This window comes from Chanodichthys erythropterus, chromosome 9, assembly GCF_024489055.1.
Source record: "Chanodichthys erythropterus isolate Z2021 chromosome 9, ASM2448905v1, whole genome shotgun sequence".
NCBI classification, from domain to species: Eukaryota; Metazoa; Chordata; class Actinopteri; order Cypriniformes; family Xenocyprididae; genus Chanodichthys; species Chanodichthys erythropterus.
The window spans coordinates 4,468,943-4,494,026 of record NC_090229.1 but is presented as its reverse complement, the minus strand read 5'-3'; the positions used below and the strand labels follow the sequence as shown (position 1 = coordinate 4,494,026).

Sequence of the window (25,084 nt, the reverse complement as noted above, 5' to 3'; positions counted from 1 at the left end):
TTGAAAGAGATATATATAATCAATAAAATGACTTTTATTACATTATTAAGCCAGATTCTCTCAGCATGTTTTGGAGAGCCTGCATTAAATACAACGAATAGCAAAAGAAAGCTGGAAAAACAAGAAGTGACCAACAGAGGGCGTCACTGCAGCTTACATGGTTTTTGGCTTATATGGGTTGACCATTATACATAAACCACAACAATTTACAATAAAATAAAACAATAAAAACATCAGATGTAAAATAATACAATAAATACTGCACATTGAACAATATCTAAATAACATCACAAAATCTAAATAATGTTTAGCTGCACTTTGGCACTAAAAAATAAATAAACAGGAAGTAAGCTATAAAGCCAAACTCAATCAATTAAAATTAATTTAAAATAAATACATTAATAGGCGTCATATAAGAGTGTTGTGCACTGCAGCGAGTTCATGATGGCATAAATCAATCAAGTATCAATTAACACACTGAGCAACTTTGGCTTTCAGAAACAACATAAATAAAAATATTATTATAATTACATCAGTCAGAATAGTTGGAATGTGGAATGGAATGTGGCAACAGCACATTTTCAAAACAATAATAGTTACAATAAATCATGTCAAATTGAGCCTTAAAATGGAGATACTAAATTTGTTTACGTTTTGTCTAATTAAAAGAGATTAAAAAAGATACTTAAGTGGCACTTACAGCAGTAAATGTCCCGAGCAGATATTAGTGCACAGTCTTCCTCATGCATGAAAAACAAGTTTTGCCGAAGAAGAATTTAAGGCTTGAGCTCAACATTCATATTCTGGACACTGAATTGAATATTTTTAACAGCGATGCTGCTGTAGACGTTATTTGTAGTGATCAACGCTGAGCTTGTTACATTATGTCTGTCTGTATGAGATGCGGTTAAGGCTGTTTAAAGGGATAGTTCACTCAAAAATGAAATGATTTACTCATCCTCAAGCCATCCTAGATGTATATGACTATCTTCTTTCAGATGAACACAATCGGAGATAAAAATTTAAAGGCTCTTCCAAGCTTTATGATAGTGAATGGGGGGCGAGATTTTGAAGCCCCAAAAATGCATCCATCCATCATGAAAATAATCCATATGGCTCCAGGAGGTTAATAAAGGTGAAATCGTCTGACATTTCTCTTTAAAATTTCTCATTTTAGACTTCTATAAAGTTTTAAATATGGCTATTTTTTTACAAAAACCCATCGCTTCGCTTCAGAAGGCCTTTTATTAACCCCCTGGAGCCGTATGGATTATTTTTAAGATTTTTTGAGATTTTTTGGGGGGGCTTCAAAATCTCAACCCCCATTCACTACCATTATAAAGCTTGGAAGAGCCAGAATATTTTTAAAAGCATCTCTTATTGCGTTCGTCTGAAAGAAGGTACTCATATACACCTAGGATGGCTTGAGGGTGAGTAAATCATGGGATCATTTTAATTTTTGGGTGAACTATTCCTTTAATTTTGGCTTTATACGAAACTAACTCGCCAAACAGTGCAAATATGTTAGTACTTAGACGGTGTAGATGAACATCTAATATTGAGCTTAGATCAGCGGTCAGCTTCAGGAGAACCTGAATAAAGATCATTAACTTTATATTGAAGGCAGAAAAGACATTCTGACTGACCACAGAACAGTTACTAGTGCAGAAAACAGGCACATACATGCATGTGCTCATAATCAGGCATTTGTGAATGAATTATTAGGATTTGTAGTGGTGAATATTTAATGTTAGTCTGAAATTTAAAGAATTATATGTTCTATGAATTATTGGGTATTAACATCATTTAATAATTCAATAAGGGTTTGATGTTCAATATTAAAAAATACTAAATAAATAGGGATTTTAATATTACTGTGATGACCTGATTCCCACTCAATGTCTGCCAATATTCATGAGCTTCTCCAAAATCATGTCAAAACTCTCAAAGACATTGTAAATCTTAAATATTGAAGTCAAACAGAAACGAAGCCCCCTGACATGCATGTAAACACAACAGTTTCCTTTTTACTAAATGGGTTGTTCTCATCAGAGTCCATGATTCTGTTTGGGTGTTAAAGCTGGAAACTGTGTGTCAGTACGTGGAAGAGTGTGTGTTTGCTTCTCGCCTCTTTAGCTCAACAGCTCCAGATATGTAACAGGCACCTTCCCTTTCTGGTTTCCTCTCTCTCCGATCAGCCAATCAGAGTCCATTCCAGGCACTGTGTACACTGTGATGAGCTGATCGTCCAATCAGAGGATGGAGAAACATATTTAATCAGTTTAGAGTCTTAATGCTTTTTAACTAAACAGAAGGGCTGAGCGATATAGTGAAAATTCTAATATTCAACAATAGTCTGTTTTTCACTATATTCATGATGTTAAATTTTGTCACAAGCAAAATTATTGTGAATATGTTTGAAAATTCAATAAGACCAACAGTAAACTATATGTATTAAAAACTGGATATATAGCAGATCCTACTTTACCTACGTATATACAGTACATTCATGTGAAGCAATATACACTATATAGCAAATATCGTCTGTAAAATTGCTTTGAAACGATGTGTATTGTGAAAAGTGCTATATTAATACATTCAATGCACTTATAAACTATAATGCCTTAAATCATTACAACATTCACAATTATTCAGTGTGAAATAATTTAGGGCGGGACTTGAGGCTACAATATTATGTGGTGATATTTTTTATCTTCCAACAAACATCTGCTCACCTCATCAGCCAGCAGCGAGAGCTCACTGGAATCTCCAGCGTCGTAGGCATACAGGACTTTGGCCTTGCGTGTGCCGCTGGCGGGCGGCTGCACTTCTTCAATCTGAAGAGCGTTTGTGTCTGGAGATGGAGAATTAAGTGGCAGGAAGGCGGACGGGTCTGTGGGGCTGCCGACGGCGTGGGAATTCACCTCCAATGAGTCGGGGCATCTTCTGAAAGAGAGAAGATTAATGGATGAGATGCTCTGCTGACTTGTGTGGCCACTAACAAGATGACAAAATCAAAACTCACATGTCTCCACTGGAACTGCAAGCAGATGGGAAAAGTAAATCAGTTGTTTAGAAAAATGTCATTATCTACAAATCAAATAAGGAAAGTACACCAAGTCGTAATTTCCACTGTAAAGTTTTCCTCTTATAGAAATCTTTAGAGCACTTTAGTTTAGGGCCCATTTCTCACTATTAGCTAGTTGCATATTAGCAAGCATTTTACTAAGATACTGGCTGTTTAAAAGTACTTATAAAGCACATATTAAAGGGGACCTATAATGCCCCTTTTCACAAGATGTAATATAAGTCTCTGGTGTCCCCAGATTGTGTCTGTGAATTTTCAGCTCAAAATTCCATACAGATTAATATAGCTTGTCAAATATGCCCCTATTTGGGTGTGAGCAAAAACATTCCGTTTTTTGGTGTGTGTCCCTTTAAATGCAAATGAGCTGCTGCTCCCACCCCCTTTCCAGAAAAGGGCGGAGCTTTAACAGCTCAACAACAACAAAGCTGGAGAATCTCACGCAGCCAAAATGAGGATTGTCAGTAACGGTGTTCAGCCTTACATTGTTCAAACCGGAGTCGACACTGATGGAGAGACTCAGGAAGAAGTTACAACTTTTAGAATGAAACTGGACGTTTCTGAATGGTTAGTGGATACATTTATGTAGTTGCTGTGGAGTTTATTCAACTCATCCACTAGCATGTGCCGTCATGTTCATCTTTTGTGCAAATCTAGCGTTGAATTGGTTGTTATGTATTGCTAATGCATTAAAAAGTGTTAACAAATGAGACCTTATTGTAAAGTGTTACCCAGTGCTTCCCACAGGTTTGAAATATACTTGCGGTGGTAGCCGGGCGAAAAATACTCCTATTACCCAAGGCACAAAAATGGTCTACTACATGTGACAAACAAATAATGTGTGATTTTTATCAGTATTTTGATTCATTGAAATTAATTTTAATTAAATAACATATTACATTTAATTACATACTAATATTATGCATTATTATGCATTGTAAATTATGCAAAATTACAGCATTTAAATGGTTCACCTTTTCCTATGTTCTCCTTGCTGTCATATAGTGTCTCTCTCAGTGAATGGGACACAGATTTTACTAGTAAAATGTATAAAATTAATAATATATGTGTCAAATAATGTTCTTAGTCTTTTCTTCCTGTGGGGGAGACTACAATAATTTACTATGAATTAAATGGAAATCAAATTAAATACAATTTATTGTGTAACCAAAATACCAATAATGCCCAAAAGAAAAAACTTGGCGTGTGACTTTTAATTATAAACAAGCCCAAAATACACTGGGACTCTTATTTTGAAATGTCTGTACTATTGCAGGCTGATCCTTCAGATTCTTACAATCGTCTAAAACATTTTATATAAAGGCCATGAAGTACACATTGTAATAATTCACCAACTTGAGTTCATTAGCAATCGCTTGGCATAAATCTGCGCTTTTCATCGATTGAGAATCACACTGAAGCAATCTGAACATAGAGTCTGAAGCGCTGTTGCGCGAGCTTTTAGAACGCGCAACAGCGCCCCCTTGTGGCTTTGCAAAATGCAGCTCCTGTGGGAATGTCAACAGTTCTGACGCATACGTAACGAGCAGGTGCGAAACGACTAGTTTATCGATCGCGGATGGTTTCATTATCTTGCGCAGATATAAAAGTAAAAGAGGATAAAAATAATAAAAGCAAAAATGTGTCTCCAAATATACTTGGGCGGCTGTTATAATACGTGGGCGGCCCGCCCAAGTAAAGTCGTGTAGGAAGCACTGGTTACCATTTACTGTTATATTTTTTTAGAACTGTTGAGTTTCATTTTGGAAAATTGTTCAATGACCCAAACTGGATTTTGTGCATGCTAAACAGCGTTAAATATGACGTATGCCCACCTGCCCAGCTCTCTCTGCAGCTCCTGCATGTATTTGTGGCACTGGTTGTAATACACTGTCTGCGCTTCCACAAACTCACAAAGGCAGCGCAGATGATTCACCTGCACAGACACAAAAGACATAATTATACCTCTTTAAAACCCTCAACATGCTGTGCAAACACAGACTGCACTTAATTTGGCTGTAGGAGAATAGATATTTAAGCTTGTTGTCAGAGTCTTTGAACTATTATTTAACCATTACTGAGTAATGTTTTGATATTCTTTGAGTTTCAAAGTGTGCATACTTTTAAGCCTTCAAGCCAATCCTGGCAGTGAGGGTTATCCACTAAAAGTGTCTTGTTTATTTGATGTTAAACTATTCAAACAAACACTTCTGATCAGGTGTGTGTAGGGTTGGGTATCGTTTGAATTTCAGCAATTCCGATTCTTTTTGATTCCCAGTTTAGTTTCCAAAAAGGTGAAGAAAAAAAAAAAAAAAAAAAGTATTTTTTGCTTATTTATTCTGTCTTTTTGCAAAACATTTTGTTGCAGCTGAATAAAAACACTTACATAAGAAACTTTGTCTATAGTTTTAACAACAAATACTACAGCAAAAACAACTAATATAAATTTAAAAATGATTAAAGACAAGTAAACAGTCAGTAACAAAAGAAGAACATTAAATAGCAATATACCAAAATAAATACAACTGAACAAAAATGCAAGTTGTTCAGGTAGGTCTAATATTCAAGTACAGAACTTGAAATCAAATGTAAAATAACACTGCATTCTTCACTTTATAAACAATATATAGACTTATTAAAGTTACAAATGTTATTCAGTCAAGATCAGAGAGTGATTTTCTCTTTTTCTTTGATTAACATTAATGACACAGATGGCAGCAGGTTTATTAGGCTACTGTTACTTTAAGAGCTGCACAGATCCAATATACTGTTACACTCATTTTCTTTCTCAACCGTTTACATTCATTTAAGACAAAACTGACTGTGCTTATGATATTTTGACAATTTTGTGTGTATTTGTCTGTTCAAGTGCAATAAGACACGAAAGAGAGCTAAATTCAGTGTTCATGCACAATAGGAGAGGTTTCTTGAATGACTATATTGAATGGTTTAAAATCACATTAAAATGCACATGCAGTAATCAATAAGTGGAATCAAACTTTTAATTTTATAACAAGTATCCGTTTCACAACCTTAAGTATCTGATTCCAGAACTATGTGGAATCTATGTGTGTGTCCAGCATGTTAATGCAGCATGCAGTGTGTAAACACGACTCACGTGTGTGCTGCTGATGCCCTCCAAGAGCAGTCTGGTGACCTCAGCCTGTCTGTCAAACTCTGTCTGAGCGACACGCAATTCATGCTCCGCCTGCACGAGAGAGACATAAGCAACATTTGCATTTAAACTCTGATATAATGAAAACACAAAAATGAATCTCAAGTTCATATTTCAATCCACAGTCAAATGAAAAAAAAAATAAGAAGGAAATAACATATTTAATAATAATATATTATTATATTATATTAATTTATTTTAGAGATGCACAATATATATCTGCCAATAATCGGAATCTGCAGAAAAAAGCAAATTTTCAAAAAAAAAAAAACTGATTTAAAAAGAGCCGATAGTCAAGGCTGTTATATTCTGTCAATCAAAAGAGGGCAGGAAAATGCATTGCATTTGTGCTTTGTGTAAAGAAAATGCTAAGAAACTAGTTTGATGTTCAATATTAATAGTAATAATATGAATCAACATTCAGAAAGTTAAAAAAATATTAATTTAATCTTCAGAATTTGGTTAATGTGTGTTATTATTAATTTGAGTAATGCATTTATATGTTTATAACCGATACCAGTTACTCTGAAACAAGTTGATGAAATGGACAACACAGTTTTCAATTAGCATTTCTTTCAAAGTATAATAATTAAAAATATAATGATTAATTATTAATTATAATGAAATTATCATCGTATCGTTATCAGTATCGGCTATTAGTGCATCAGTAAAATAAATATATTACATGATTTTATTATTAAACTTTATTTTCTCAATTTCCTCTGAATTTAGTTTAAAAAAAGCACAAAAAATGATTCTCATTACTGAAACCAATTGTTTTTTGGCATAGTTATGAAAATTATCACTATTAAAACTTGTATCATAAATATTGTATCTTGTATTTTATGCACAATATTTAATTTATTATTCTGAAATATGACCCGACATTTCATCATGAGATTCAGTCAAATCTAATTTCAAACCAACTTAATTCCCTTAAGACATAAGTAGCGTGTACAAAGTGATCTGTGATGACCTGACCAATTAATGACAACCAAACCAGAAAACATGACAGAATATATATTAATAAACATCAATATATATGTGTTGATGTCACACTTACTTTATCAAGCTCCTCATTCCAGAGCTAATCAGATGAGAGAGAAAAATGCAGATAATATAATTCAGAATGCTGACCACACTATAAATGTGTAATAAAACTGATCAATAAGAGTGCATTCGAATATGAGATTAGTTTGGTTATAGTGGTTACTGTAAACAAGGAAGAACAATTTAGATTTGTGTCATGGTAAAATAATCAAACTCTACAGAACAGCATGTCAGAATAATGAATTCTCTCATGAATATTAATACTAAAAATGTTATAGAGTATGTGCATATATATGTGTGTGGAGGTGGACGTCTCAGACAGTGAAGACCACAAGATGTTCTTACCGCAGATGCACTGGCAGACAGCACATAATTACGCGGCCGGGTCTCTTGAAAGTCTGGAGCGGCCTGAAACAGACAGGAACACACTTTGATACACACCGCATGCCAAAACACAATCAACAAACACATAATGCAGCAGATATTTTAGGTAAGAGACTGACTGGCACCATTGAACTATGGGATGAGAGATGCTGGTCATTGTGAGAAGCTTCTAAATGCCATGCATCAGAACAACAGATAGATTCAAAGATCTTTAAAATAAATATGAGAATAAAAGCATCGGATCTTGCTGAATGGTGAAATGAAGAAATAAGTGAACTGAAATAATGTGCATTATCTATACATTTTGTTGCATTAATAAATCCCAAAACAATTAGAGTGGGTATATATGATGACATGATGGAACAAATGAGCACTGTAATTATTGCAAAAATTAAAATTGCTTCAGTGCATTTTGGATTTTTAATGTTTACTCAGATACATGTAATTCCATCATATTATATATTATGCAGTTCCTGCAGTGTCTTTATGTCACTGCCATTCAAAAAAATGTAAAAAAGGCAGAAAAATGCATAATGAGGAAATTCACTGCGATACTCACTTCTCCCTCACACTGTGAAGGTTAAAGCAGAGACACACAGTTAGTGCTCGTAGCGTAAACGGGAGAAATCACTCAATATTCACATTTCACAACAAACACGAGGAAGAGACCCATATCACGTTACGTCATCAAAGCATAAAGGAAGGGGAATGAGAGGGATGGGAATCGAGAACTGGTTCTTATTAAGAATTTTTCCTCAAGAATTATACTATTTATTTCTGATTTGGCATGACTGTTCTGTTGATTTCATCATTTGACAAAAACTAAGGTCAGTAAATCCAGTAAAACTTGTTTTCCAATTATTGTCCATTACTTCTTCCTTAAAATTAGTAAAGGAACCGTTAAGGAACCAGAATAATTAAAGGGTTAGTTCACCACAAAATGAAAATAATGTCATTAATTACTAACCCTTATGTCGTTCCACACACATAAGACCTTCGTTCATCTTTAGAACACAAATTAAGATGTTTTTGATAAAATCCTATGGCTCAGTGAGGCCTGCATTGACAGCAAGATAATTTTCCATTTCAGATGCACAGAAAGCTACTAAAGACAGGTCATGTGATTACAGTGGTTCAACCTTAATGTTATGAAGCGACAAGAATACTTTTTGTGCCAAAAAAACTAAACTTTATTCCACAATATCTAGTGATGGGTGATTTCAAAACACTGCTTCATGAAGCTTTACGAATCATTTGTTTCGAATCAGTGGTTCGGAGAGTGTATCAAACTGCCAAAGTCACGCCCCCCCCGTGGTGAACCGTTGAAATTTCAAAACACTTATTAAGTAACAAAGCCTCGTTTACTGAAATCACATGACTTTGTCAGTTTGATACGCACTCCGAATCACTGATTTGAAACAAAAGATTCGTAAAGCTTCATGAAGCAGTGTTTTGAAATCACCCATCACTAGATATTGTTGAATAAAGTTATTTAGTTTTTTTGGTGCACAAAAAGTATTCTCATCGCTTCATAACATTAAAGTTGAACAACTGTAGTCAAATGAACTGTTTAAAATATGTCTTTAGTATCTTTCTGGGCATCTGAAAGTGTTAATTATCTTGCTGTCAATGCAGGCCTCACTGAGCAATCAGATTTCATCAAAAATATCTTAATCAAAATTATCTTAACGAAGGTCTTACGGGTGTGGAACGACATGAGGGTGAGTAATTAATGACATTATTTTCATTTTTGGGTGAACTAACCCTTTTAGTCAAGTCACCTTTATTTTAGAATAAAGCATATAGCACTTTATCCAATAGAAATTGTTTTAAAGCAGATTCAGTAATAAACAGGAAAGAAATTAATGATGCAAACTTCAAATGAAAATTTCACTTTAAAGCAACTGTAGCAAGATAATAGTGTCATTAATATTATTAGAAAACATGGAATTAGTTTCCACTGCTATGCGAATGATACTTGATTATACATTTCATCATGACCAGATGTAATCTCTAAAATTAATCCCTTAGGATTAACCTCTAAATTAACAGAGTGTGTTAAAGATGTAAAAGACTGTATGATCTTCTATTAAATTCAGATAAGACAGGTGTTACTCTTTGAACCAAAACTGTGACTTTATCCTCTACAGTTAAAGACCTGGGTGTTATATTAGACAGCAACTTGTCTTTCGAAAATCATGTTTCATGTTACAAAAACAGCCTTCTTCCACCTCAGAAACATCTCTAAGCTACAGAATATGTTATCTGTTTCTGATGCAGAAAAGTTAGTTCATGCATTCATCACGTCTAGACTAGATTACTGTAATGCATTATTAGATGGTTGTCCTGCTTCCTCAATAAATAAGCTACAATTAGTCCAAAGTGCAGCTGCTAGAGGTCCTACCAGGTCAAGAAGATATGATCATATATGATCACAATTTTATCATCTCCACACTGGTTACCTATTAAGTTCCGTATCGATTATAAAGTATTGCTAATAATGACCTATAAGGCTCTAAATGGTTTCGCTCCTGTGTATTTAACCAATCTTCTAATCGCCCTATAATCCATCATATAGACTTGTGCCGATATTCGGTAATGCGATAAATCGTGATAATGAATATGCACGATATTGTAATTGTCAGCACTTCAGAATACCGTAAATAATAATGTATTACCAATTATTAATTTTTTTTATAAGGTAATTAAGAATACTTTACCCATGAATCGTATAAAATGCACAACACCGCTGTATTCTGCGTCAAAAGGACACGCGCTCAGATGTAAACAATCCCAACGTGCACGAGAAGCACATGACGGAACGAGTGAAGGAGACGAGCTGAATGAAAGTGCGCGTTCACTCTCTGACAGCAGAGGGCGCTGATGGAACAGCAGAAATGCAGCGGTTACCACGGAAACCGTGCAAACAAAGTAACTGCGCTAGTGAAGTTTTTAAAATGCTTCAAACAGCCATTCATTTTTTTGTAATCTCAGTGTTGTTCATCACAGCACCAAATACTGAATACTTAAAAAAGACTTAAAAGGATATTTATTTTCAAACCTAAACATTGTTATATTTTAATCTGGACTACAACATGCCCTAATGATTAGAAATGTTCTGATTATTTGTTATGGTTCAGTAAAACTTTGAAAACATACAGCTTCATTAGTTAACGTGGTAATTCATTATCACTAAACTGACAATAAAAATACTTATAAAGTATTAATTATTATTAATTAATGTTAATTTCTTAGTTACTATTTAATAACATTACTAAAATCAAAATAACTTATTTAATGGACCTGAGATAAAACTAACAATGATCAATTGTGTTTCTAAACTAACATTAACAAAAAATAACACTTTCTGTAACAAATGTAGCTATTGCTCAATCTTAGTTAATGCATTAAATAGAGTAAAGTGTTATCTGTTGTTCTTTATAGCCTAATTCTTTTGCATTTTAATCTGTTTGAAAATTTCAGTCAGAGTTGTTTTTGTTTTATTACAAAAAGAGTTCTTAAACCTGTTAAAATATGATAAAAATGGTTTTGCAACTTATTTTAATATCGTGATAATACCGTATACCATGATAAAAGCTTCATCAATTAATCGCAACATGAAAATTTGATACAGTCACATGCCTACCATCATATTATTATAGGTTATTAGTTTTAGTCACGTTCATTATTAGTTTTAGTCACGTTCATTCTCTTTTTAGTCTAGTCAAGTTTTAGCCAACTAAAAGTCTGAGCATTTGTATTTTAGTCTCTTTTTAGTAATGCAATTCTATTTAACCCAGTTAATATAGTATAGTACCTAGTAGTATAGACGAAACCAAAATTTTCTTTTAGCCAAACCCATTTTAAACAAGGTTATCTTACTATATTATTGTTAGCTTGATATGGTAACAATAATAGATGTCTCTTATCCCTTTAAGACCTGAAGACTTTTTTAGAGTTTTTTTTTTTCTGAGCGACATACAAAAGTAAAGACTCATAACTCCAAAACTGTAGCAAGGAGAGTCAAAAGATAGGTATCATTTGATAGAACACTTTTTAATTTTTTAGAAAATATAAATTATATTTAGATATTTTCATACTGAAAAACTGCTGATAAGACAAAAAATATATATATTTTTTTAAATATTTTTTTTTTTTTGACATGGAATAACTCAGGAAAGCAATAAGATCAGAGAAAAATTCTTTTTTGGTGATGCTCTCCTAAATGTGAGCTGAATGTGTTATTCATCTTTTCGCAGCTAGATGGTGCCCACGGACGGTAAACTGGTTTAAAAGGCAGTTCTCAGCATTCATTAGGAGTTTTTCAAAATGGTTAGATGCATTAAAAAACTGAGTTTCTAAGCTTTAAGATGATACCTATTATGTGTTATTCCACGTTGGAAAATGAACATGGATGGGTCCGGGATCATTGGATACACACTGCATACCGGAAAGATGAGACACATTTTTAGCCAAGTATGTTAAATAATTTCCTGTGTAATATATTGTGAACAACGCAATATATTATGTTGATTTTGAATTCATTTCGTAAGAATCTGCTTTAAATGAATGATGGGCATTTTCTATGATCTGTGCATTTTTCATGAAGTTATGAGCATGTGAAATCTACATATTTCCCTATATATATATATATATATCGGCCTTTTATTTTGTAAGCCACATTTAGTCTCGTTTTTATTCATCAACAATATTGCATTATACATTTAATTATAGTCATGGTCACATGACCAGCATTTACGTCACGTCTCGTTTTCGTCACGTGATAAAGGTTCGTTGACGACGAGATTTAGTCATAATTTTTGTTGACGAAAGCAACACTACTCTGAAATAACCTTCCTGATAATGTTCAGGACTCTCTCTTGCAGTTGAAATCTTGATGTGAAATGCACATGATTATCTTTTGCTTGAATTGTTATGAACAGCAGCTACGCTAATTATTTTCCATTTGCTTTATTGTTTCTACCTCAGGATGCCCATTATGATTCAGCTCAGTTCAGTTAATTGCAGATTCAATTCAGTTCAATAATACAATTTTAATGAACCAGAATCATAAATGCTAAATCCCCCATGATTCCCATCCCTAGAGAAAAGACAGAAAATGAGTAGAGAAAAGTGTAAATAATGCATTAGAGGAGTCTCACCGCAGCTTTGGCCTCTGCTGCTTTGGCCTTCTTGAGGCGAGCTTTACAGGCGTCGAGATCCAAGCGCCGGTTCTCCAGGAGTCGCCGCTCTTTCTGTGAGGAGAACATTTGTCAAAGCATCAGAATCATGCAAACTAACGGAGATACCATCTTTCAAATCCAGTGCTTCCCACACATAGACTTTACTTGGGTGGGCCGCCCAAGTATAATAACGGCCGCCCAAGTATATTTGGAGACACATTTTTGCTTTTATTATTTTTATCCTCTTATACTTTTACATCCGCTCAAGATAATTAAACCATCCGCGATCGATAAACTAGTCGTTTCATACCTGCTCGTTACGTGTGCGTCAGAACTGTTTACTCCCACTGACATTCCCACAGGAGCTGCATTTTGCAAAGTCAAGCTCGCGCAACAGCGCTTCAGTCTGCTTCAAAGTGATTCTCAATGAATGAAAAGCGCAGATTTATGCCAAGCGATTGCTAATGAACTCAAGTTGATGAATTATTACAAAGTCTACTTCATGGCCTTTATATAAAATGTTTTAGACGATTGTAAGAATCTGAAGGATCAGCCTGCAATAGTACAGACATTTCAAAATAAGAGTCCCAGTGTATTTCGGGCTTGTTTATAATTAAAAGTCACACACCAAGTTTTTTCTTTTTCTTTTGGGCATTATTGGTATTTTGGTTACACAATAAATTGTATTTAATTTGATTTCCATTTAATTCATAGTAAATTATTGTAGTCTCCCCCACAGGAAGAAAAGAATAAGAACATTATTTAACACATATATTATTCATTTTATAAATTTTATTAGTAAAATCTGTGTCCCATTCACTGAGAGAGACACTATATGACAGCAAGGAGAACATAGGAAAAGGTGAACCATTTAAATGCTGTAATTTTGCTTAATTTACAATGCATAATAATGCATAATATTAGTATGTCATTAAATGTAATATGCTATGTAATTAAAATTAATTTCAATGAATAAAAATACTAATAAAAACCACACATTATTTGTTTGTCACATGTAGTAGACCATTTTTGTGCCGTGGGTAATAGGAGGATTTTTCGCCCGGCTACCACCGCAAGTATATTTCAAACCTGTGGGAAGCACTGAAAATCATTAGTCAAACTCACAGAAATGGTCCTCCAATCTCCTTCCAGAAAGTTGCGCAGGGGTGTAAGGAAGCTGATGGAAGACGTCTGCAGAAACTCTCTCTCAGCGCCACCCAGCCTCCTCTGGCAGTCGCCCACTTTGATCAGGGTGCTTCCTACACAACCAAAGCACAGATGAGTCACAGCGTGGGCAGATTCTGAGCTGGACTGAGAAGAATTACTTCTAGGGCTGCACGATTAATTGAAAATAAGATGCACCTGATTTGGCAATTGGCTGCGATTTTTTTTTTTTTTTTATGAGCAAGCTTGTCAGTGAAGTACGAAGTGAAATGCTGCTCCATCTGAAAGCCAGAGGGCGCTCTCCCGCAGAAACTCCAAATATGCCCCGGAAAGAAATATAATGCATGTAGTTCCAGGAAATGCCTATGGGTATATTATTGCTGTAGCTCAATAAACAGAAGACTAAAACGCTTTGATTAAACATGACTAATAAACACAAAAATATATGGTTTATCTGAGTTCTTCAAGCTTTCTTGGGTATTTTCATGATAATAAAGCATATTTATAGGGCCCTATAATTTCCACGATCACGGAATCGCAGACGGAATCACGGAATCCATTCATAAAAACGGAATTTACAATATAACGCGGAATGTCACGGAATTTGTCAAATTTTTGATGAATGAATTAAAAGCAGGTCAGCACACTTAAATTAAATTGTGATATAGACTAGTGTCTGTGAATATTAAACCGCAAAAAGACATTTAAACATGAATCCTGCATGCCTGTGTGCCTCTGAAATGAATGATGCAGAAGCGCAGTTTAATTTACCTCACACCGCCTCACACTCAATCGCGCAGGCGCACGCACGCTGAAGCACATGCGACGCTCGCGGTGTTTTCGTCCTCTGTGGCCTCACTATATGAATGCACAAATTCATCTCCAGAGCTGCTCTGAAAGTCACTTCATCAGCATTTAACCGCTTCATTTGAGCAAACTACCGTCACAAACACAGAGAAACTTAAAGCTCTAGGCAAACAGTCAAAATAAAAGTTCGATTTAACTTGACAGAAACATATTACTGTTGTACAGTAGAATTTAGATAAATTAATTTAACAATAAATTGTTAAAATATATTTTTAAACAATCTCAGTGTTTCTTCCATGTTTTAATTTTAACAGTAAAGCTCTGTTGTGCAGCACATTGTTTGACAAAAAAAGTTTAATTTCATGATTAAGAGATAAATTAAATGGTATGCGTTCATTTGATTGCCAGAAAAATTTAAATACACAACAGAACTTCTGAAAAAAAAATAAAAAAAACATAGAAATATATTTTTTAATTAATAAATATTGTTGATTTTAAGAATTCAATTAATTAGACATGCTTTTTGATTATTAAAATTGAATTAAACCATTACAATGGAATCCAGAAAACAGAATTTGGTAAAAATAAAATTTGAGGGGAAAGAATAAAACATTTATCATAGGGCCCTAAATTTTTTTTTTGTTGTTAAACTTTTATTAAATAGTTGGTAAATTGGACAAGATTCATTATTTCAATTAATTATACATGTTTTTTGATTACTAACATTTAATTTAACCATTAAAATGGAGTCAAAAAAATAAATAAAATGGAAAAAACAGAATCCAGAAAAATTAAAATGGAAAAAAAAAAAAAAAAAAAATTGGGAAAAAATAAAACGGAATTTGGGAAAAAATAAAATGGATTTCATAGGGCCCCATATTTATAATGCAATGCTAATCAACATAACCTTTATCACTGTATAAAATACTATGAAATATTATTCTTTTATGCCTTGTTCTGTGCAAGAAGCAACATGATCTTACAGAAGGATGTTTTCAAGCACTCGACTGACATTATGAAGTGAGTTTGGAGTAAAAACGTTATTAAAAGGTCTTTTGTTGGACAAGAGGTTCATGTTCGGAAAGATGTTTGACGCGTGTTGCTTTTTCAAATGCATGTTTAAGCGACTCAAACTCGCAGTGCTTTCAGATGGAGCAGCACTTACTACTCATTACAGAGCTGTGCTACATTGGCAAGTTGTGCATAAAATTTAAGAAAAAAAAATTAATCGCAGCCTTTGTGATTTCATAATCGCACTAAGCCAACCGGTTTAAGTGCGATTTCGGGTTAACTGCGATTAATCGTGCAGCCCTATTTACTCCATTCCCACCCAAAAAAAATTCCCGCACAAATAAATAAATAATTGTCATGTGTGAACTAAACTATCCCCTGCCAAGGCTTCCTTCCCTTTCCTTTCCCTATGTATAGATAAAACGTTATACAAATTATTCCAGTTCGCACAGATCCACGGACACAACTAATTTTTCTGTATTATGCGGACCAGACAGATAATTTGGCAATGTCACTTTGTAAAAAAGACCAAGCGTCTGTGCAAACACACATTCAAATGCGCAAACCTATAGACTAAATATGTAAATGAACGGCAAGAACGCATTAAAGGTCTTCAGTTTTCAGTAGGAAAGGTGTCATTTAAGCAACCCCTAAGTTAATAATTAATTTTTACAATGGTGATTCAATCAAAAACCTACATTAGCTCCAAAACGATCTCTGTCCATTAATTTTCCTATTATCAGTGTGAAGCTGTTTTGAAACAACTGTATTGTGAAAAGCGCTATATAAATGAAGATGACTTGACATTTACTGTATTGCAATCGATGAAGAGTTATTTGTTTTTTAATGTCATGCCAGCTTTTGTGGCTATTTTCATGCAGTGTATGTATAATACAACTATAGCAGATTATATAAAATATATATAGGATTTCTCCCAACATTGGGACTGATTTCACTGCATTTCCTCATGGTGTATAGATCCAACTCTGTTTGCCATTTGTTATTAAAGGGGTCATGAATTGAGAAATCAAATTTTCCTTAAGCTTTTGACATATAACAGCACTGTAAAAAATTAATGTGATTTTAACTGGAAAATATTGTAAAAATGCTACAGAAGAAAATAGGTTAACAGTAAGTTCCTGTATTATATACAGGGAAACCAGACATTCATGCAATTTTCACAGTAAAATGCTGTAAATTTTACACTTTTTATAAGTAAAAAAAAAGACAAAATCAATGAGTAATTTACAGTCAAAATCTGTAAACTGATGTTCCCACAATTCCCTGTGTGACGCTCCACATTTTAAAATATTTTGTTTAAATAATCATGTTTCTTAATAGTTTTTGTTATCAGTTATGTTCACTAGGGTTTTATGTTACATCTTCTGTTTAATGAAAGTTTATTGCATTGATGGTGTTTTACCACCTGCATTATTATGGTGCTTGTCAGTAAATGTTAAAGGTACAAAACAGATTTTAGTAGTAGTGTGCATTGTTGAATTTATTGGTTTACATTCAAATTTTCTTAAATTACAGTTTTATACTGTAAAATTTACAGTATTTTGTAAAAACTACAGATTTTTTTTACAGTGAGGTCATCATACTGCAAGAATATTCTCTAAGTTTTAGAACTGAAAACTTCCTTTTAAGTCCAAAAAAACTACGGTCACTATTGCTTTGATTGTTTGACATGCACGGATTATGTCTACATGTCTAACCAAAATCACCAGTGATTTCGAATATGTTATAATTCATGTACAGTCAGATGTTCTTTGTCTCAAAATCGATTATGTTCAGCAGTTCAAACCAGTGACTAAATGGTCAACTTCACATTGTTTGTCTTAGTAGGATGAAAGCAATCTGCTTTTCAAACTGTGATTAAATTATCCATAGAAAGCGATCAAAGAACGCTTCCTTTACAGTCGCTGGAGCTGTCAATCAAACAGCGTGAGTGTTCTGGACTCTCGCCAAAACTCCTGTGAGGATCAATCAATCTCTTAGTTACATTGCGTTTGCACTGTTAGTTATGATGAAAGCAATCGTTAGTGTGCAGAAATTGAGTTACAATGATGATATGCACTCAACAACATGTCTGTAAAGTCTGTGCAACCTTTCATGCCACAATCTAAATATAATGCTCTAATCAACACTTTTCACGATTACTAAATCTTGAGAACTGCAATAGTAAAACATGCTAAAGGTTTTCGACAGTGTTCCACATGTAACACTAAGCTATTTTCATATGCAAAGATGTCAGCCAATCACAGCAGTGGGCGCTTACACTGAAGTCTCACAGCAGGCACGCCACTTCAAACAAAGCGTTCAAATCAGAGGCTAAAATCAGGGTAGGAAAAATTATGACCATTTTTGATGTGAAAATCATACTAACATTATAAGTGCACTCCAGGAAACATTATAAAATAATGCAGTTCATGACCCCTTTAATATAGAAATGTACAATGATTTAGATCCATAGGAGGAATTATTATGCAATTTCGGAGGTCTGCTGATCGCAATCAATGGAGAGATTTGATGTGGATGCAAAATTGGGACGCAAACGAATTATGTCACAGCTGGTTGAGAGAGTGACGTTCACAAACACACATTAGTCAGAGCAGCTGCTCGGCCCACTGAATCAATAATTAATACTGAACTCCTCTTTACATCTACAGCACAGTCTGTGGTTTTAACTGCGAAATTGAATCGAATCATCTAATCTTGTTTTAACCTAAAAATAAAGCTTTCCATGAAACTAATCAAATCAAAAAGTCAATGCATTGATCATGTGACTCTTTGTACAGACGGTTAGATGTTCTTGATGCTCTGTGGATCATCTCAAATCCTGCTAGAGAACATGATCATCAGGTTTTGTTCATGTAGCGCCAGTGCTGCCGTCATTAAAGTGAAATACTGAAACATTCTCAACTGTTATGCTGATAATATAATTTGTAATTAAAAATGCATTGAATTAGAAAAACCTTTTAAAATCTTGACATAAGCAACCTAATTAATGGCCTACTGCAAACGCAGTCAAGAGGTTGCAAAAAAACTCATCCATTAATATTACAAATAGACACTTCAGGATTTTCTATACTTTGCATTAGTCCTGTACTTACAGACATAAACTGTGCGTTTCCACTCGCACTACAGGCCATCCTAAAAGCATGTGGTTAGTCACGGGACATTAATGAGCCATTTAAAACCACTAAGTGCACTTCAGTTTGAGAACAGACTAACAAGAACGGCCCAGTTCCCTCTCCACTGAATGGATCTATTAGATATTAGAAGAAGCAGCATTTAGAATATGGAAGTAAACAAAACAAAACCTTAAAGGGGACCTATTATATTATGCAAAATTCACTTTTACATTTCTGTAGCCATCAGTGTTCGAGGGTTTGAACATATATTTTCTAACAGTTTCTGACATTTTCAGTGCATGAGATTGTCCTGTTTTGTTGTTGCATTAGCTCTTGAAGCTCCGCCCTCTTCTGGAAAGCAGGCAGGGAGCAACAGCTCATTTGCATTTAAAGGGAAACACAAAAACGGCGTGTTTTTGTTCAGCCCCAAAAATGGGAATTTTAACATGCTATAAAAATCATCTGTGGGGTATTTTGAGCTGAAACTTCACAGACACATTCTGAGGACAACAGAGACTTATTTTAGACCTTGTAAAAATGGGAATAATATTTGCTATTTACTTATATTATCTAAACCAATCCATATTTAACTTAGTCGTCAAATTTATTTGTATGGCATTTTTGACAATACAAATTGTTTTCAAGAAGCTTTAAGGAAAATCATTATGTTAGTGTTTATAATATCTTAACATCATGCCTTAAAGGTGCCCTAGAATTAAAAAATTGAATTTATCTTGGCATAGCTGAATAACAAGAGTTCAGTACATGGACAAGACATACATTGAGTTTCAAACTTCATTGTTTTCTCCTTCTTATATAAATCTCATTTGTTTAAAAAACCTCTGAAGAACAGGCGAATCTCAACATAATACCGACTGTTACGTAACAGTCAGGGTGTACGTCCCCAATATTTGCATATGCCAGCCCATGTTCAAGGCATTACACAAGGGCAGCCAGTATTAACCCTCTGGAGTCTGAGGCTGATTTGGGGCTTGGAGAACTTTTGACATGCCCTGACATTTGTGCTTTTTTCAGTTGTTCATAAACATATTAATGGAAAAAGTGTCATTACACTGTATTCAGCACAAACTAGGCTACAATAATATGTGAGGAACATGTATGTACATGTTTGTGTTTTTGAAGGAATAACATTTATGCGTGGTTGTTGAAAAAACAAAAAACTTAAGTCACTGAAATAAGGCCAAAAAAAGTATAATAAATCTGTGTTCATAAGACTTTAGGGTATTGGAGGTTGTAGACTAGAGTTTTTGCTTCAAAATTATGTAAAAATTATGCTGCCTACTCCTTCATATAAAACAATATATTGATTTAGTTTTTGTAAGACACTTTTTGCCAAGAAACACAGTATGCGAGGAGGCGTGAATCACCACTGAAAATGGGCCATTCTCACCTGAGAAGACAAAAGAATTGGATAGTAATGAGCTGAAATGACTTGCATATTAATGAGGCATTTCAGTCAGGTAGGCTGTGAAAAAAAACCTTCTGTGATGTCTCAAGCTCATTATGATATATGAAACATACAGAAAAATATTATTACAATATAAAGTAATGATTTTATATTATACTTTAAAATATAATGTATTTCTGTGATGCAAAAAGATATAGATATAGACTTTTAGTTTAAAAGCATGCACATTTGGAGAAATATTGGATTCTCATATGCTTATGTCAATTTTCTGTACAGAGGAGTTATATTAACTTAATATTCATTGTCATTACTATGAGCGCTGGTGTTTTCAATTCATCCTTGAAGTCGGAGGGCGCTCTGTGTATTTTTAGTCCACAAATTCATCTAAAAGAAGAAGAGGCTATTCCATGAATGGAGTTTCCAACAGCAGCCGGAGGGCGCTAAAGAAACAAAAACTCATCTAAAATTCATCTGTAGAAGAAAAGTAAACAGGAAGTAACTGCATGTCTTCTAGAGATCGCTAACCATGACTTTTACATCCAGATAAACACTTTTCAAGACAATAAATACACGATTGAGACGATGAATGCATGTATTGACTGAATTAGCGTCTGAATAGCGCTGGCTCCGTGGGCGTGGCCGCATTAGCAGATAATGAGCTGAATCACGGATTTCTGACATGGCTCTCTTTTCATACAGATTACATAAACAAAGAAGGTTTGTTTTCGATTTGACTTACATGATTTAAAACCTGACATCTTAACGTTTTTTTAGACATAAGTGTAATTTTTTTGTCATTAGTATTCACTAAGTTACAGTTCATTTTCTGAGAACTATCAGATTGGAGTTCGTTCAGAGGGAGAGGAGAGATCACGCATCATGTTAGTTTTCTTTATTTTACAAAAAGCACAACATTCTGTTTTTACTCTGAGTGTACACAAATGAAAGAAGATATTCCACAGATTAAAATGGTGTATAACTCTTAATTGTATGTGCAACATTGACGGAGTATTTTTAGTCTCTTTCACACTGATAAGAAAAAAACCACGGTGGTATCGCCGGCGATACCTTCAGACCTCAGAGTGTTAACGTCTGGATCTGTGCACAGCTGAATCATCAGACTAGGTAAGCAAGCAAGAACAATAGTGAAAAATGGCAGATGGAGCAATAATAGCTGACATGATCCATGATATCATGATATTTTTAGTGATATTTGTAAATTGTCTTTCTAAATGTTCGTTAGCATGTTGCTAATGTACTGTTAAATGTGGTTAAAGTTACCATCGCTTCTTACTGTATTCACGGAGACAAGAGCTGTCGCTATTTTCATTATTAAACACTTGCAGTCTTTATAATGCATAAACACAACTTCATTCTTTATAAATAAATTATTTTTTCTTCATTCTTTTATATATAATAGTGTGTAATGTTAGCTTTAGCCACGGAGCACTATCAAACTCGTTCAGAATCAAATATAAACACCCAAATAAATACTATACTCACATGACCCGAAGCATGCATGCAGCATACATGACGAACATCTTGTGAAAATCCATTTGAGGGTTATATTAGCTGTGTGAACTTTGTAAATGCCCTGTATTATAGAGTCGCGAGCTCGATGGGCAGGGAGCGTGAGATTTAAAGGGCCAGTAGCCCCTGAATCGGTGCATAGTTAATGATGCCCCAAAATAGGCAGTTAAAAAAATTAATTAAAAAAAATCTATGGGGTATTTTGAGCTGAAACTTCACAGACACATTCAGGGGACACCTTAAACTTATATTACATCTTGTAAAAAAAACGTTCGATGGCACCTTTAAAGTCGCATTTATCAGATTAGAGCTGTGCAATAATATAGTTATATTTTACAATGATACAATCAAACAGCTGAGATTTGCTATATATTATGCAGCGCATGTTACTTTACGCAAGTATATTGCATGTATGCAAATAAAGTTGGACGTACTTATGACCCTGTATATAAAGTTGGATATATATTTTTTCTTTTAAATTCTTTTACCATGGTTTTGCTCATAGTGACAGATGAATTTTGCACGAAATTATTATTATGGTATTTTGATTGCACCTTTGGTGCTTCTTCATATCTACTGAAAGTTATAAAGGAAAAATCTCTGTGGAAGAATGCTGGACAGGATATGACATCAGAGACTGCTCTGACCTCTGACGCTATTGATCACTGCGACGGGGAACAGAAAGGAGAATGCATTGAGATTTATTGGTTTGGCTGTTTCCACACAGCCTGCAGGGAAAAACCATCAGAGACTGTGAAATCAATTCAATCACAGTGAAAAACTTCAACATCACAGTCTGTGCCGTTTAATTATTCCTCCACTTAAAGAGCGCATCGCTCACTAACCTATTGTGTTTTCATATTACATCTACAAAAGCAGCTTTAGAATAAATAATGTTACTGATCTGGAGGGGAATGAATTAAATTAAGAGCAACATTTGAGAACCAAATCAATGGATTTCTCCTCAGTTTATCAGACAAAACAAATCAAGCATTTACTCTTGCCAGCATTTTGGAACAATCCAACGCTGAGTATTGCAAAGATGCAACATTTGCTAATAAAAAATGGATGCATGAATGCACATTTTGAAGCCTCAAAAACAAATGAATGGTGAACATCATTTACCATACGGGGTTCCTGGTCCAAACTCCTTCGCTGCCTCCAGCATGAACTGTCCTAATATCTCTCCATTAGTGGCCCGCGGTGGAACCTTCCGGTCAAGCTTTTCATACAGGAACTCTTCGATTCGAGAACCTGTCGCACAAACAGACAATAATCAGTGCAGGGTAGTAACGGATTACATGTAATCTGGATTATGTAATCAGATTACAAAAATTCCGTACTTTTAATTCGATTATATTACATTTTAAAATACCCATAATCAGACTATAGTTACTATTTTATAGTAGTGCTTTCAAACGATTAATCGCGATAAATCGCATCCAAATAAAAGTTTGATTACATAATACGTGTGTACTTATTATGTATATATAAATACACATATTTAAAGAAATACTTACATGTATATATAATGCATGTGTGTGTGTTTATATATACATAAGAACACACATATTATGTAATAAAACTTTTATTTTGGATGCGATTAATCGCGATTAATCGTTTTACAGCACTTTTATTGATTAAATAATTACATATTATTTGCACGACGGCAGTAAATTATAATTTATTGTTTCTCTGATGTTGGTTAATTTTCACATGACATGCAGGTAAACAAATAAAATATTAATTTTTTTAGTGTTCAAGTGTTTTATTTTGATTTTTTTATTAATTATCAGCTTTTCATAAACTCACAAACCCCAGCTAGAGGTTGTTCATGTTGTTGATTATATTTTATATTGCTTTTTAATATATAGTTTTTTATTTTTTGTAGATATGAATATGATACAAAATAATTATATTCAAATTTATGTGATTAAAAAAAAAGTTTGGTTAAAAGTAATCCGACTGTATAACAATTAAAAAGTGTAATCTAACAGATTACCAACTACAATTTTCGTCATATAATTTTTAATCAGTAATGGATTTTTAAGTATTTTGGGCTTGTTCCCTTCCCAGATTTTATTAAGATACTTTCAATTAATTGGGTATTACGTATTTATTTAAGATATTACATATAAAATACTTATTCATATTTAACTCGTAAAGAATTGCCTTCCTAACACTGCCGTCATTATCATCATCACGCAAACATTTTCTATGTTTTGTGATGGAAATGACTGGAAGGGAAGTTTCAACCTCAGAAATGCATCAATTTTAAGATCTTTACATGACAATCCGAGCATTTCTTTATTAATTTACTACTACACCAGTCCATAATTGATAATTTTATTCCATAAACTGATTTATCATCATTTTTAGATGTTAATTGACAGCTAGCTCCATGCATTTTCTCCAAAAACTGAATAATGTCATTACCATCCCACACAGCAGTGCATGTTTGATTAAAGCCTTAATAAGATGTTTATTCCAGACCACGTGATTTACAGTAGGAGTGTTTGAGGTTTGGACACCTGCTTACCAGGGTTTGGCTGCAGTAAAACTTCGGTCTGTCTGTAGATCTTCTCGGTCCAGTTTTTGGTGCAGTCAGCTCTGGACAGCAGATTCTCAAAGTGAGTGTCCAGCTCGGTCTTCTCAGCCTGTCCCAGTTTCTCCTCTGTGAACTGGAGCAAAAGTACCGACAATCTGTAATATTCCTGAGAGGAAATTAACGCATCAAAATAATAACAAATACCTTAAAATGTTTCAATACGACCATTTAGCTGTTGTTAAACACCGATGATTGGATTTAAGTGTATCATATGATATCTGAGAAACGGTTTCGTGTTTGTGGTGTAAACGCAGAGTCACGCGCTGCACATCAACTGTCACCGACACTCGTTTAAATTCATATATTTATCCATAAACGGCCCTTCTTACCTGAACAGCCCGAGAGAAGAATATTCCGGCATCTGAAGCGAGTTTCCTCACGTTGAAATCCATGTTGTAAGAGGAGAAAGAGGCGGAATCCCCGCAGCATCAGGCGCTCCGCAGAGGCCGAGTGTGAGTGTGTGTTTGTGTCTCTCCAACCGTTTCTATAAGCTTCCGCTATGGGGCGCTGAGTAACATTAA

At 34.2% G+C, this 25,084-nt stretch overlaps 1 protein-coding gene across 3 annotated transcripts; it reads right to left on the bottom strand.

The window, feature by feature from the left end:
• Window positions 1-50: 50 nt before the first annotated feature.
• Window positions 51-25,033, bottom strand: sh3glb2a (SH3-domain GRB2-like endophilin B2a). Of its 3 annotated transcripts, XM_067394319.1 has the most exons (12): window positions 24,893-25,033; window positions 24,495-24,636; window positions 23,081-23,209; window positions 14,003-14,136; window positions 12,857-12,949; window positions 7,656-7,718; window positions 7,324-7,347; window positions 6,204-6,293; window positions 4,921-5,021; window positions 3,026-3,040; window positions 2,736-2,946; window positions 51-2,240 (listed from the first exon to the last, which is right to left on the bottom strand). In XM_067394319.1, exons 1-12 carry the CDS (start codon window positions 24,953-24,955, stop codon window positions 2,133-2,135), a joined length of 1,173 nt encoding a protein of 390 aa, XP_067250420.1. In that variant the 5' UTR covers window positions 24,956-25,033; the 3' UTR covers window positions 51-2,132. The 3 variants fall into 3 exon arrangements, with proteins under 3 accessions (XP_067250420.1, XP_067250422.1, XP_067250421.1); XM_067394321.1 differs by lacking the exon at window positions 3,026-3,040 and having other exon boundaries at window positions 2,736-2,943; XM_067394320.1 differs by lacking the exon at window positions 3,026-3,040 and having other exon boundaries at window positions 52-2,240.
• Between the last annotated feature and the right edge of the window lie 51 nt (window positions 25,034-25,084).